Source organism: Phalacrocorax carbo, chromosome 25 (genome assembly GCF_963921805.1).
Source record: "Phalacrocorax carbo chromosome 25, bPhaCar2.1, whole genome shotgun sequence".
In the NCBI taxonomy this organism is placed as follows: Eukaryota; Metazoa; Chordata; class Aves; order Suliformes; family Phalacrocoracidae; genus Phalacrocorax; species Phalacrocorax carbo.
This window is the reverse complement of record NC_087537.1, coordinates 2,529,478-2,543,524: the sequence shown is the minus strand read 5'-3', so window position 1 is coordinate 2,543,524 and position 14,047 is coordinate 2,529,478. Positions and strand designations below refer to the sequence as shown.

Sequence of the window (14,047 nt, the reverse complement as noted above, 5' to 3'; positions counted from 1 at the left end):
CCTGCTGCATGGCAGTACCATGCCGGTGTGGGATGGAAATTGGTGCCAGGGCTATTGCCAGTGCCAAACCCCTCCCTGTGCCGGTGTGCACAGGGGCAGGGGGGTTAGGAGGTGTCCCCCCACTCTTCTCACAGCTCTTCTCTCCCCACCCATTCCTCCTTGGCCCTGCAGGTCTTGTCTGCGCCACCGCCCCGCGCCGCTCGGCAATGCTTACAGCGGTCTGCGGCTCCCTGGGGACCCAGCCCTCTGACGCTCCCCGCTCCTCTCCGAGCCACCTGGACCTGCAGCCGCTGCAGCCCTTCCAGCCCCACGGCAGCGCCGCGGCGGGCGCCGCCGACTTTGCCTCCCCGTTGCCCCCTCCGGAGCTACCGCTGGCGGGTCCCGACGCTGCCGCCTTCGCCACCCCCGGTACCTACGAGCCCCATGGCCCCCCACGGTTAGAGCTGCCTGCTGACGGCCCCGCCGCCCCCGGCACCTACACCAAGCTGCTGCCGGCCGCCCCGGACATGGCGCATCCATACGAGCCCTGGTTTCGGCCCCCCCATCCCGGCCCCCCCAGCGAGGAGGGAGGCGTCAACTGGTGGGACCTCCATGCCGGAGCCAGCTGGATGGAGCTGCCCCCCGGGCAGGGCGGGGGGCTGCAGATGCCTGGGCACCCTGGGCTGCCGCCGGCTCTGGGGGGGTATGGCGGGGGGGAGCACCAGCTCTGCGCTCCCCCTGCCCACCTGCTGCCCCCCCCCACCCAGCACCTCCTGGGACCGGAGGGGGCGAAGGCGCTGGAGGGACCCCCTGAGCCCCGGGGGCCGGAGGCGGAGGGCGGCGGGCGACCGAAAGGTGCCCGTCGTGCCGTGCCGCGGGGTGGGGGGCAGGCGGCGTGCCGCTGCCCCAACTGCCAGGAGGCGGAAAGGGGGGGTCCCTGCCCCGAGGGGGTGAAACGCAAGCACCTACACAACTGCCACATCCCCGGCTGCGGGAAGGCGTACGCCAAGACCTCCCACCTGAAAGCCCACCTGCGTTGGCACAGTGGCGACCGACCCTTTGTCTGCAACTGGCTTTTCTGCGGCAAACGCTTCACCCGCTCCGACGAGCTGCAGCGGCACCTCCAGACCCACACCGGCGCCAAGAAATTCGCCTGCCCCGTCTGCGGCCGCGTCTTCATGCGCAGCGACCATCTGGGCAAGCACATGAAGACACACGATGGGGGCAAAGACGGGGGCGAACCCGAGGTCAAGGGCGCCGGGGACCCGTCGGCCAGCAAGGGAGGCAAGAGGGAGTCCGAAGGGGGTAACGCCGCCCCCACAAACTGAGCTGCTGAGCCCCGGGGGGGACATGGATGGAGGTGGGGAGGACCCCGGGCGGGGGCCGGGGGGACCCTTCGGGGCCGGTCTCTGAAGGGTGTTGGGGTGGGGGGGGAGGCACAGGGCTGGCACCTTGTGCTCGAAGCGGTGGCAGGCGGGGGGACGCACCGGTGGCACAGGCCCGTCCCCCACTGCAGTGGTGCCGGCTGGGGAGCGCCGGAGCCGCAGCTGCCCTGCGGCGGTTTCACTTGTCCCGCTCCCGCTCTCCCGCCCCGGTTCCCCCCGTCCTCCCCCGGCTTCCCAAATCTTTTTTTCGGGAGGCTGCTGGCAGGCGGCGGGGCTGTTTGGGAGGAACATCAATGGGAGCCGAAGGAGCAGGCGCTGCCTGGGCACGTCCAGCCCCAAAGGGGAGGAAGGAGAAGGAGAAAGGGAGAGAGGAGAAACCCGGGAGCCTTTGCTCGGGGAGGGCGGCCACAGTCCCTTGGCCCCCTCCCTATGGTCCCCCCCCAAATCCTTGGTGTTCCGGGCTCGGCCACCCTGTGCCAGCCCTGCTTTTTTGCCACCCATGAGGCTTTGGCACCCCCAGGGGTGCACAGAGGGGCTCAGCGGGCGACCACAGCCCCCTGCCCTAGCCGGGGATGCTGGGTTGGTGGGGGTCCCACATCCCCTAGAGCCCCGCTTTGGCTGGGGTTTGGGGGTGCGAATGCCTTTTTTTGGCCCAAATCGAGGTTAAAATAGGGAAAAAAAAAAAGAAATCCTGCTTGAATGTGAGCCGTGGGGGGCCACGGCGGGCGCGTGGCGCGGCGGCGGGCGGTTGCCCAAGCGCACACCTGCAGCTTTCCCACACCCACCACCACCGCCGCGGCCCCAGGCGGGAAGCACATGGGGCGGCCGCGGCCCCGGGAGAGCCGGGGCGGCCACATTCCTCCGGCCTGGCATGGCCACGCTGCCCCGCCACCCCTCGACCCCTGCCTTCCCACCCCTCGGCGCCTCATGGCCGTCCCTCCCCGGGGACCCCGTGACTGCAGGGGATCCCTTCCCCAGGCATGCTGCCTGTCTCCCGGGGACCCCATTGCCGTCCCTCCCTGGGGACCCCTCTGGGGACCGCAGCCATCCCCCCTGGGTGTGCTGCAGGTCCCTCGGGGACCCCATATCTTCAGAGGACCCCAGCTCTGTCCTTCCCCCCCCCGTGCATGCTCCCTGTCCCCCCAGAGCCCCATAGCCATCCCTCCCCGGGCTCCCGTATCTCCAGGGGACCTCTGCCTGTTGTTTCCCCCCCGTGCATGCTGCCTGTCCCCCGGGGACCCCATAGCTGTCCCTTCCCAGGCCCCTCTATCTCCTGGGGACACCGTGGGTTGCCCCCACCAGGGACCCCTTATCTTTCCTCCCCTGGGACCATCCCCCTTCCCCCAGGGGACCCTGTATTTGCCTTCACCCGCTGGTTGACAGTCCACAAAACTCTCAGTTTGTGGATGTTTTGGGTTTTATCCCCCTCGATTTTGGCAGAACCCTTTGGACACAGAAGGAGACACTAAACCTGGGACCGGGGGGGGAGACATGTTGGGGGGCAGTGCTGGGGGCTGGGTGGGATGAGGCTTACGGGCTGCTCAGGGCACCCAGGACTCCCCCGGCTCTGCCCCCCAGCCAGCACCAGTTCACACCAGTCGGGAATCCAGGGAAGGGGGAGAGTGGGGGGGAGGTCTGATATCCCAGCATGGCCCCATCCTGGGGGCTCTGGGGGGCCATGTCTGGGGCTGTGGGGGCTGCCTGGGCTCCAAGCACCCTGGGGTCTGCGTGGGAAGGGGTAGAGGTGAAGTTGAGTGGGGTCCGTGCCCAGAGGGCGCCCCAAGGCCTTCGGTTTCAATTGTTTTATTATTATTAATTATTATTATTATTAATTATTATTATATTATTAAGGTGAAGCCAGGCTTTGCCACTTGGGCAGAGTGGACGTCTTGGGCTGAAGCTGTGGCCATGGGCCTTATGGATGGGGGGGGTCGGACCCCTCAAAGGGTCTCATCCCCATCCCTGTTCCCATCCCCACGGGTGCGTGAGGGGCCGATAGCAGCCCTGCTGCGCCGTGGGGCCAGGGACAAGTCGTGGGGCTGGAGAAACCCAGCATGAGGTGAAGTCTCGCTGGGGGGGGGTCTGCAGGGACATGTCCCCAACCCCGGCATGGTCGCCACTGTCCCTCCGCAGGACTCGGGTGACCTGGGCTGCCCGCAGCTCTCAAAGGATGTCCCCGACTCCAGCATTTGCCTTTTCCAGCACAAAATTCCCCCTCAGTGCCCCCAGATGGGATTTTAGCTCTTGAGGGGACCCTGGCAGGGGGGGCTCAGGACCCTCCACAGGGTGCCATGGTGTCACGCCGGTGGCTTGTCTGGTTTTTGTAGCTGAGCCTAGCTCTGGCAGTGGCCGGGGGCTGCGGTGTGGTGGGGTGCCCCGTGCCACAGCTGCCGGGGCAGGTTTAGGGGGGCTGTGCTGGGGGGACCCCAAGGGTGGGAACCGCTGAGCAGGGGGTCTCGTGGCGATGCTGGGGCTCAGCCTCACCTCGCTGACCCCCTCCCCTGCCCCGGGCTGGGCCCCCTGCCCGGCTCAGAGCCGGGGGGGCTGTGAGGAGGGGCCCCAGGTGTGCTCTGCCCCCGCACCTCCCCCCCCCCTCCCCCGGGGCCCTGCCCGCCGCGATGGGGCAATGAAGGCTGTAAAACCGGGTGGGGAAGGACGGAGGCCGGCTCCCACCCGCCGAAACCAGTCCAGCCTGCTGCGGCGTGGGGATCCCGGCCCTGCGCCCCGAACCGCCGCGTCTCCCACCCCCGAGCCGCCTCCCCGGGGCAGGGAGGAACCGGCCCAGCCGGGGGCCCCGGGTGTCCCCCACCGAGCCCCAGCCCTGGGCGGGGGGCAGCTGCAGGGTGCAAAGGGGAGCAGGGTGGCCTGAGGGGTGCTGCGGCCAGGGACAAAGGGGTGCCCACCCCCTCCCCCAGCCCAGCGAGGGGAGCGTTTGTGCTGTGAAGAGGCGGCGGGGCTGTGGGTTTGGGTTTTGTACTGGAATAAACGCCGCGTGTTTTCCATGCTCCGGCTCTCCGGCTCCGTCTCTGCCAAGGGACCAGGCATCCGGCACCCCGACCCCTACCCGCTCTGCCAAGGGACCCAGGCACCGGCACCCCGACCCCCACCCACCTTGCCAAGGGACAAAGGCACCGGCACCCCGACCCGCACCCACTCTGCCAAGGGATCCAAGCGTCCGGCACCCCGACCCCCACCCTGGCCTCGGGCCCCCAGGGCTGCTCAGGAAGGGGATGCAGGAGGGTGCTGGGTGGGGGATGACCCGGGTGAGGACCAGCTGAGCCCCCCAGGAGGGCCTCATCCTGCACCCCTCTGCCTGGCCTCGCACGCTGGGACGTGCTGGGCAAGCGCCTGGGGTCCCCCCCCGGGCAGGGTGCTGGGTGCTGCCCGGCAGGTCTGCCTGCATACCGTGGGGCGGGCGTGCCGCGCGGGGTGCTGCCCACGCGGGGTGCTACCCACGCGGGGTGCTACCCACGGGGTGTGCTACCCACGGGGGGGCGCTGACCACGGGGGGTGCTACCCACGCGGGGTGCTACCCACGGGGTGTGCTACCCACGGCGGGGCGCTGACCACGGGGGGTGCTGCCTACGGAGGGGTGCTACCCACGGAGGGGTGTTACCCACGTGGAGTACTACCCACGGGGGGTGCTACCCAGGGGGGTGCTAACCACGGGGGTGCTGCCCACGGGGAGTGCTATCTACGCGGGGCGCTGCCCACGGGGCGGTGCTACCCACATGGAGTACTACCCACAGGTGGTCCTGCCCACGTCGGGTGCTGCCCACGGGGGTCCCTGCCCCACAGGACCGCCCCCTACCAGCTCATACACGGATCCCCCGTCCCTGCCCCACGGGGGACGACCTGGGACCCCCGTCCCCGGGCCCCAAAGCAGCCCGGTACCCCCCGCCACGCGGGGTGCCGGTGCCGGTCCCGCCCGCTGCCGCCGTGCGGCCTCCGGCCACGGGGCGCCGCCGTCGCCCGGACGGGGCGGGCCGGGGGGGGCGGGCCCGGCGGCGGCGGCGGTGGGGGAGCAGCGGCAGGTCCGTGGGGCTGGTGGATCCCGGGAAGGGGGGTCGTGCGGGGGGTCCCGGGAACAGGGACTGTGCGGGGCAAAGGTCCCGGTTACCGCGGCCGGTGGGGGGGGGTGTCTGTGGTCGGTTAAGAGCTGCGGGGTCCCGGGGAAGGAGGCGCTCCCCCCGGCCACCCCGGGATGGGGTCCCCGATGTCCCCGCAGGTCGGGGGACCATGTCCTCCCCCAGTCCCCTCCCCATCTCCCCACGGCCGCCAACCTCAGGGGTCACACCCAGGACAGGGGCAAGGGGGTGACGTCCTGCTCGGTGCCCCCCGCCCCATCCCCCCTGCCCGGTTTAGGATGGCGGGACGGGATCCCGCGCCCTCATCCTGCGATTGCTTTGTGGCACTGCCGCCGCACACCGCGACGCCCGCCGTCATCTTCGGCAAGAACGCCGACCGCCCGCGCCATGAGGTCCAGGAGGTCATCTACGTCCCCGCCACCATCCACCGCCCCGGGGACAAAGTCCAGGTGAGACCGCGCTGGGACCAGGGTGGCTGCAGGGGACGGTGCACTGAGTGTGCCAGGTCTCAGCCCTGCTCCCTGTGTCCCGTCCCCCCCCCCCGACCACCGCAGTGCACCTACCTGGAGATCGAGCAGGTGGAGAGGACCCACGCGGTGGTGCTGAGCCGTCCTGCCTGGTTGTGGGGTGCTGAGATGGGCGCCAACGAGCACGGTGTCTGTGTGGGCAACGAGGGTGTCTGGACCCGCGAGCCCCTGGGGGAGGATGAGGCGCTGCTGGGGATGGACCTGGTGAGGTGAGGATGGTCTCGTGTGTCCCCCCCTGCCCCAGCCGCCCTGCATCATCCCCCACCGCCGGCCGACAGGGTGCTGCTGGTGCGGCAGGCTGGGTTTGGAGCGGAGCAGCTCTGCCCGGGAGGCCCTGGAGGTGATCACGGCATTGCTGGAGCGCTACGGCCAGGGTGGGAGCTGCAAGGAGGAGCCGGTGCCCTTCGTCTACCACAACACCTTCCTGCTGGCTGACCGCACCGAGGCCTGGGTGCTGGAGACAGCAGGCCGATACTGGGCAGCCCAGCAGATCCGAGGTGAGTGGGTGCTGGTTGTACTGGTAGGACGGGGAGCTGTGTCCCCCCCACAGCCTGACCCCCGCCGTGGCCTTCGCAGAGGGTAGCCGCAACATCTCCAACCAGCTCAGCATTGGGAGGGATATCACAGCTGAGCACGCAGGACTGCGTCAGCGAGCCCGCAGCCAGGGTTGGTGGAGCGGGGATGGCGAGTTCAGCTTCGCCGAGGTCTTCTCTCTGACGCACCAGCCCGCCCGTATGGAGGCTGCCAAGGCCCGCTACCGTGCTGGCAAGGAGCTGCTGCGGCAGCACGCAGGTGGGGACGGGGACGGGGGATGGGGATGGCCGCCCGCGGCTTGCCCTGGCATCTCCATGCTCCCTGTGGCCACAGCAGCCAGGGCCACGGCTGAGCTGCCGGCGGTGACATGGCTCTGCCTCGCCTGTCAGGTCACATCACGGCAGAGACATTCATGGCCATCCTGCGGGACAAGGCCAGCGGGATTTGCGTTGATTCGGAGGGCTTCTGCACGGCGGGCAGCATGGTTTCCGTGCTGCCCCGGGACCCTGCCTTGCCCTGCGTCCACTTCTTCACGGCCACTCCGGACCCCTCCAGGTGAGGACACTGGTGGGGAACAGCCCCGCTCTGGGGGTGACAGGGACGAGGCAGAGCCATGCCTTGCACTGAGTGTCCCCCCAGGGAGCAGCATCCGTCCTCACACTGGCTGGTCCCAACACCCAAATGCTCCTGTACGGCAGGTCCGTCTTCAAACCCTTTGTCTTTGTGGCCGGCCTCAAGCCCGTGCCACAGGTGAGATCTCCCACCTTCTGCGACGACCCTGCCAAGAAGATCCCGCGGTTCCAGATCACGGTCGATCGGCGGCACGAACTGTACCGACGACATCAGGCGGCACTGGAGCTGATGGAGAGGGACCAGGTACTGCAGACCCTTCCCCAGCCGCCACCATCCCGGGACCCTCGTGCTCTCCCCGGTGAGGTGGGAGGCAGTCACATTCCCTGAGGGCGCCTGGTCTCAGCTCTCCTCTGTCCCCCATCCTGCCAGGAGCAGGGGCAGAAGCTCCTGCAGACGCTGCGGGACCTGGAGAAGCAGGGTCTGGAGGGGATGAACGCGCTGCTGGGGGGGACAGTGGCCCCCCACCCGGAGGAGCTGGCTGACCTCTTCTTCGACTGTGTGGAGGCAGAGATGAAGTTTTACACATAAACCCCATGCAGGTGGGTGGGCTCGCCCCCCCCATGGCATTGCTCCTGGATAAGGGATGAGCAAACCTTCCCGGTGCCCAGCTCCTCACCTCCTCCCGCTGCGGATCTGCCGCTGATGGCCTGGTGGGGAATGGCTCGGCCGGTGTCTCCAGCCCTGCCTGGGAGTACGGAGTCTCCAGCCCCCAGACTTGTCCCTTGGTACTTTTGAGAAGTGTCCGCGGCCTGAAACGCGGGTGCAGAGGGAAGGAGAGGGATGTGGAGCAGGATTTGGAGTCCTGCCCACAACCGGCATGTCTCTTCCCACCATCAGGCAGAGCTGCCTGTGCCCGGCCCCTCTGGGGCTGGCTGCGGGGCTGGGGGTTCCGTGGCAGACAGGCAGATTGGTGTAGGAATAAAGAGCCTTTAATCCTAACTGCGCGGTGCTGTGCTGGTGTGGGGTATTTGGGGTAGCTGCCTATTTCTTGCTCCTTTGATGCGAGTCTCCTCCTCCAGAGCCTTGCTCTGGGGCTTGCTCCTGCCAGGAGCTCGCTGGGGCTGTGGGCAGGCGTGCTGCCTGCTGGGTGCTGGCAGGGGTGGCAGCTGTGTCCCCAGCTTCACTTGGGGATGGGGCTGAGACCGCCTGGGTCTTGGGGCCGTGATGCAGGCTGCTTCCTCTCTGCCTGGGCTTAGCGGTGCAGGAGGCAGCAGCAGACTCCGACGCTCCCGCAGCTCCTCCAGCTCTTCCAGACGGGTTCTGTGTTCCTCCAGGGCCTCCCTCCGCCTCTGCCGCGAGCGCCTGGCCAGCTCCCGCTGCAGATCCTCAAAGAAATCTGCCAGAGACGGGGGGAGGGAGAGGGAGATGAAATACAGGAGACCTGGCATTGCGACCTGAGCTCGCTGCCACTCCTGTCACCCTTGGGGACAGAAGGACCAGCCTGCTTAACCCCCAAGCGTGCAACGTGTCCTGCTTCAGTCTGGGCACCTTTGTCTGCAGTGAAAGGGCCGCTTCGCTCAGAGAACAACTCGTCGTCTTCGTCCTCACTGCTGGAAGAGCCTCCCTCCTCCTCTTCCTCACTTACGCCACCATGGATGGGCTGGGCATCCAGCTGCAGGAGGTGGGGCAGGGCTCCCACCACCAGCTCTCTGCAAGCACCGAAGGAAGAGCAGATGTTCCCCAGGCATTACCTCGGGGCTGGGAGCATGTTGGGCTGGCACCAAACCCCCCGGCACTGAACCCCCTGGCACTGCTCTGCACAGCCCGCCCCCACAGCCTGGCCTGGGCAGAGGGCATAGATTCAGATTTCTGGGGTTTGGGTGGGTGCCTCAGGCTGTATTTGCTATCTGGGGGGGGCTGTACCCTCATGAGGGGCTCATGTGGTTTGCGGGACCTGATCTCTTCCTCTGCTCTCCTCTGCAGGCTCCTCCAACCCACCTGTATCCGTGCTGGTGGGTGCATTCGTTTCCTGTTAAGTTGAGGAGACGGAGGCTGCGGGGCAGCTCATCTGCAGAGATCAAAGGGAAGGCAGAAAGGTGCTGAGATGGGACCTGAGCCCCCACCCCCACCCCGCCAAACCCCTGTGCCCCTGGCTCCTGCAGCTCTTCGCCCCCTCCCAAGGCAACAGCCCCACTGTGGGAAGCAGTCTCTCAGCTCACAGCTGGGGAAACTGAGGCAGGGAGGGCAGGAATGTGCACTGCACACACTCCCATGTGAGAACTGAGGGTTTTCCCTTTCCCAGGCCCTCACTGTTCCCTTTCTCACCCCAATCTCCGAGCAGAGGGCTTAGTGCCAAAATAGCAACACTACAGAGGAAGGGAGGGAGACATCATCCCTCTGTCCCTCCCTCTTCTGCCCAAAATCACACACGAGAGGAGCTGGCTGAAAGATGCACGAAGGGTTGTTAGGGCTGGAGCAGCTTTGTGGTGAGGTTGAAACCCCCAAATCTGATCGGAGGCGCTGAAATGTTCTGCTGAAGCGGGACACAAGGTGGAAGCAAACACCTGGAGTCTGCCAGCAGAAGGGACAGCTCAAACCTGGCCACGGGGCTCCTCTGGTGTCCCGCTGGAACACGCAGGCCAGCCCCAGGGTGGCTCTGCTGGGGCTCTGGCTGGGACCTGAGGGCCGGAGGCCCTGGCAGAGCCTGGGCCAAGGGTCTGCCAGCATTTCCCTGGTACCCGAGGTACCTCTCGGGCAGACCCAGGCCATGCCTGGGCCCATTCCTGCCTCCCACCTGGGTCCAGTGACTGTATCTGGTTGTGAGACAAGTCCAGGACGCGCAGGTGTCGCAGGGGCTTCAGGTTCTCCACTCTGCGGATGCGGTTTCCAGCCAGGGAGAGGAACCTGCAGAGCACGGGGATGGCAGTGGTGTGAGGCGGGGGGATGCCACGGCCCCCACGGTCAGAGCCAGTGGCACCAGGCTGTCATGGGCTGCAGCTCGAGCCCCTTTGGCTCTGCCAAGGGAAGGAGGGAGCCCCGCTCTCCTCTGAGCATGGAAAGGGATCTCCTCAAAGACAGGAGCTGCCCATACCGCAGGTTGGGAAAGCAGCCCAGATTCTCAATCTTCTCAATTTGGTTCTGAAAGAAAAAAAAAAAAAGGTAACCTGTTTTTCCACTGCATGAAAAATCAGACTTTGGGAGCGCCACGGAATCACTCCAACCTCACACAGGCAACATGATGTCCCACCAGCATCACAGGAGATTTATGGAGAGGGTATGGGGCTGCAACAGCACGGGGAGCCCAGCAGAGTTCAGGAGGACCCTGAGGCTCCTCACGTGGGTTTGAAAAACACCAAATGGCTGACACCAGAGCCTCGCTCAAATTCCATCGGTGGCACTGTCATCAGAGGGGAGCGCTGCCAGCCCCTCTGGTCATGTGGGGAGGCAAAACTCTGGAGCAGAACTGGGGGTGTCTGTGGTTCCCCAGAGAAGGGCTTTACCCGCAGGACTGGGACTGATCTCAGCTGTGGCGCACCTGCTGTAGTGCCTTACCTGCTGCAGGTAGAGGCTGTGAATCTCCCACAGGCTCTGGAGCCTCCCGATAGCACAGATGTTCTCCCGGTCCAAGCGGACGGTCGAGGGGAACACCAACTCCGTGGATCTGGAGGAAGGGGGAGCTCGGGCTGTCCTTTGTGCCCAGAGACCCTCCCTGTCAGCCTGGGTGCTGACAGTGGGCTCTGTGCAGATCCTCACCCACTCTCTGGGCGTGGGGGCTCCACCAGCTGAGGCAGGTTCCTCGTGGCGATGAGGCTGTTGGTGAGGGTGACCCCCGGGGACATCTGCCCATGGCCTGTGGGAAACCCATCGTGATGGGGCCCAGCCCAGCGGGGTCTAGCCCCCCCAAACCCCACCGGCTGACACACGAGCAGGCCCTACAATGGCTCACTCACCCCCAGGCAGGGTCTCCTCCTGCCCAGCCATGACAGGAGGGTGGCCAGGATCCTTGTCCCTTCCTCGGGCCCCTGGGTGGGTGTGTTGGGGGGGCTGGGTTGGCCCCACCACCCTCTGCAAGGGGAAGGGTGCTGAGGCAATGGGGGGCAGAAACCTGTGGGCTGGGGGGGTTGGTGGGGACAGGACTGCCGGACTAGGAGGGATCAGCGTTGAGACTCCCAGGTGGGACAAAGAGACACCAGGGCCTGGGGGGACCACGGGGTTGGGGTGCCCGGTCTGGGTGGGCACAAAGACCCCCGGGCTGGGGCCAGGGTGGGGGGTGTCACCGGGGCCAGGTCCCCTGGGTTGGGGGGCAGAAACCCCTGGGCTGGGACAGGGCAGGGGGGGGACACCAGGCCCAGGTCCCCAGGGCTGGGGGACCCAGAGACCCCCGGGCTGGGGTAGAGCCGGGGCCGGGGTGTCCCAGGGTCCTGGGGGGGGGTGAGCAGGCCGCAGCGTGCCCGTTGCTAGGAGACGGACAGCCCCGGAAGGGGCCGAGAGGGGGCGTGGCCTGCGCATCCTCTCCGCGCATGCGCGCAACAGCGTCCTCCGCCTTCCCAGGAGCCTTTGCGCATCCCGCGGCAAAGATGGCGGCTCTGAGCGGCGGCGCGCCGTGGCGGCGGGGTGAGGGGATCCTACTAGGGCTGGGCGCCTCCGCGGGGCTCAGGCAGGGCCGGACGATGATGGAGGCCGTGCGTGCGGCCCGTCTCGGCCTCCCCCGGGCCCTGCTCCCCCGGGCCCTTGGCGCCGGCCCTGAGCGCTGTCCGTGTGCTCCCTCTCCACAGGCTGGCTGCCCGCCCTGCAGTTCGCCCGTCGCGGCTCCAAGGCGGTCACCCGGCACTGGAAGGCCATGCACTTCCAACGCCAGAAGCTGATGGCCGTGACCGAGTACCTGGCCCCGCGGCCGGCCGTCCCGCCGCGATGCCTGCCCCGCAGGAAGGAAACGCTCCAAGAGGTGATTCTTTTTTCTGGCGTGTGGGTGTTGTGGGTGTCTCAGCGCCCGAGGAGACCGAGGGGCTTTGCACACCCCGTGTGTGTGTGCTTTGCTGCGGGGGCTGCAGCCCCCACCGGCTGCAGTACAAACTCCCAGGACAGCCCTGCCCCAGAGTTTAGCGTGGCCGCCTGTACGGCAGCTTTTGAGATGTTTACAGCCCCGTTTCATCACGTTGTGGGTGGTTGGGAGGTGCCCTAGCTGGTAATCACAGAATCACAGCATGGCAGGGGTTGGAAGGGACCTCTGGAGATCACCCCGTCCCACCCCTGCTCGAGCAGGCACACCCAGAGCAGGGGGCACAGGACCGCGTCCAGGTGGGGTTTGAATGTTTCCAGTAATCAAGTACTGGAAACCAGGTGAGTCCCAATCCACGGCAGCATCTCACAGCAGTAGGTCTGTCTGCAGGGTGGGAGTGGAGGGAGGCAGTAGCCTTTGCCCCTTCCCTGCAGCCCATCACTGCTCTCTCCCATCAGGACAATGGTTACGCCCAGCTGTTACGGCGGCAGGTGGAGGACGTATTCCGGGACAACCGGATGATTGCCATCTGTCAGTACAATTCCATGCCCGATGAGGACATGGTGCTGATGAGGCATTACCTCCGAAAACACAACATTGAGGTCAAGTTCGTCCTGAACGAGGTAGGGGCCAAGCTGCTGGGGCAGATTCCGGTGTGGTTGGTGGGGGGGAAGGCGGATGAGAGCTGAGACAACTGTGTGGTGCCTGCTGGGGTGAAAAGCTGCATTTTGAGACCTCTCTCCCCCAGATTGTCAGATCTGTGCTGTCCCAGTCCAAGTACAAGAACCTCCTCCCTCTCTTCGTGGCACGCAATATCCTGCTGGTGAGCCAGGAGGCGAAGGTGAAGGAGATGCTGCGGGTGCTGAAGGGAGTGCCACAGATCAACCTCCTGGGTGAGAGCCTTCCCTGCGTCCATCTGCTGGCTCAGGGCTCTCATCGGCGCTGGGGAGAGGCTCTCCCACTGTCAGGGTCCACGCTAACAGAGCTGCATTTGCAGGATCGCTGTTGTGCCCATTAAAATGAGGGGATGGTGGTGAGGGGTGGGAATTCCTGCCTGCAGGAGCAAGTCTTTTCTTGTGCACCTGTGGAAAACAAAACAGCTCAGGCTCTGACACACCATCTCCCATTCTCAGCTCTGCTCCTCTCTTCCAGGCGCCTGCATCGATGACACCATCCTGAGCAGGCAGGGAGTGGAGAACTTTGCCAAGCTGCCCTCGCTGGAGGCTGCCCAGGGGCAGACGGTTGGTGCCCTGGCCCTCCTGCCCTCCCAGACATCCTCCCTGCTCCAGCGCGGCTCCATGCACCTCACGGCCCTCTTGGATCAGCACATCCGCCAGCTGCAGGATGGGGAGACGGGGAGCCCGGATGAGCCCGCCCCTGCCCAGAGCTCAGACGCTCACTGACACTGGCCCCCGCACCCCGTCTGTTGGCCGGGAGCCGGTTCCTTTCCCAGCTGCAGTCGGGGGGGGTCAGGGGTTGAAGGTTTGGCCCAGGGTGGGCAGCCAGCGGTGGGACGGAGGGTCCTGCAGTATGACCAGCCTGTTCAGGGAGCCTTTCCCTTTTCTCCCCGCACCGATGGCACCTGGGAACATGTCCCAGCTGTTTCAGGCGGATTGGAGGGTCACTGGGATTGGCTGGAGGAGGCAGAGTGCGGCGGGGACCCGTGGCCATGCTGGAGGGGAGGATGGCGAACGGGCCATGCCCTCCGGGGTGGTGGCAGTGAGGGGGAGCGTGCTGTAACGCTGATCTTGCCGTGTCTGTGGGATCGCCATCCTGTCCATTAAAGCGAGCTGTGTGGTGGTGGAGATGCTGGAGGCCTTGTCTTGGATTTGGGGGGTGGGTGGATGGGTGCGTTCCTGCCCCTCGAGGCCGTGGGGGAAGTCTGGGTGCTGCTCTGGGGCTCTCCTGGTACAAGGGTGTAGGAAATCCCATGGTGGGGGCTAATGCATGGCTCAGGGCTAT

The 14,047-nt window shown here is 66.4% G+C and overlaps 4 protein-coding genes across 4 annotated transcripts; 3 read left to right on the top strand and 1 right to left on the bottom strand.

Moving 5' to 3' along the window:
* The first annotated feature begins 40 nt into the window (after positions 1–40).
* SP6 (Sp6 transcription factor) lies at positions 41–1,315 on the top strand. The gene has a single exon (XM_064473134.1). The coding sequence runs from the start codon at positions 207–209 to the stop codon at positions 1,305–1,307; it is 1,101 nt and encodes a 366-aa protein (XP_064329204.1). The 5' UTR covers positions 41–206; the 3' UTR covers positions 1,308–1,315.
* Positions 1,316–5,301: 3,986 nt separating this feature from the next.
* Positions 5,302–8,085, top strand: SCRN2 (secernin 2). Its single transcript, XM_064473133.1, has 8 exons — positions 5,302–5,398; positions 5,730–5,901; positions 6,007–6,188; positions 6,277–6,476; positions 6,556–6,771; positions 6,903–7,068; positions 7,212–7,389; positions 7,516–8,085. The coding sequence occupies exons 2-8, from the start codon at positions 5,731–5,733 to the stop codon at positions 7,672–7,674; spliced, it is 1,272 nt and encodes a 423-aa protein (XP_064329203.1). The 5' UTR covers positions 5,302–5,398; position 5,730; the 3' UTR covers positions 7,675–8,085.
* On the bottom strand, positions 8,082–11,067 carry LRRC46 (leucine rich repeat containing 46). The gene is made up of 8 exons (XM_064473671.1): positions 11,037–11,067; positions 10,840–10,936; positions 10,639–10,747; positions 10,178–10,224; positions 9,881–9,990; positions 9,085–9,154; positions 8,635–8,795; positions 8,082–8,482 (listed from the first exon to the last, which is right to left on the bottom strand). Exons 1-8 carry the CDS (start codon positions 11,065–11,067, stop codon positions 8,082–8,084), a joined length of 1,026 nt encoding a protein of 341 aa, XP_064329741.1.
* Positions 11,068–11,598: 531 nt separating this feature from the next.
* Positions 11,599–13,890, top strand: MRPL10 (mitochondrial ribosomal protein L10). The gene is made up of 5 exons (XM_064473210.1): positions 11,599–11,700; positions 11,862–12,031; positions 12,544–12,708; positions 12,834–12,978; positions 13,238–13,890. Exons 1-5 carry the CDS (start codon positions 11,607–11,609, stop codon positions 13,486–13,488), a joined length of 825 nt encoding a protein of 274 aa, XP_064329280.1. The 5' UTR covers positions 11,599–11,606; the 3' UTR covers positions 13,489–13,890.
* Positions 13,891–14,047: the final 157 nt, after the last annotated feature.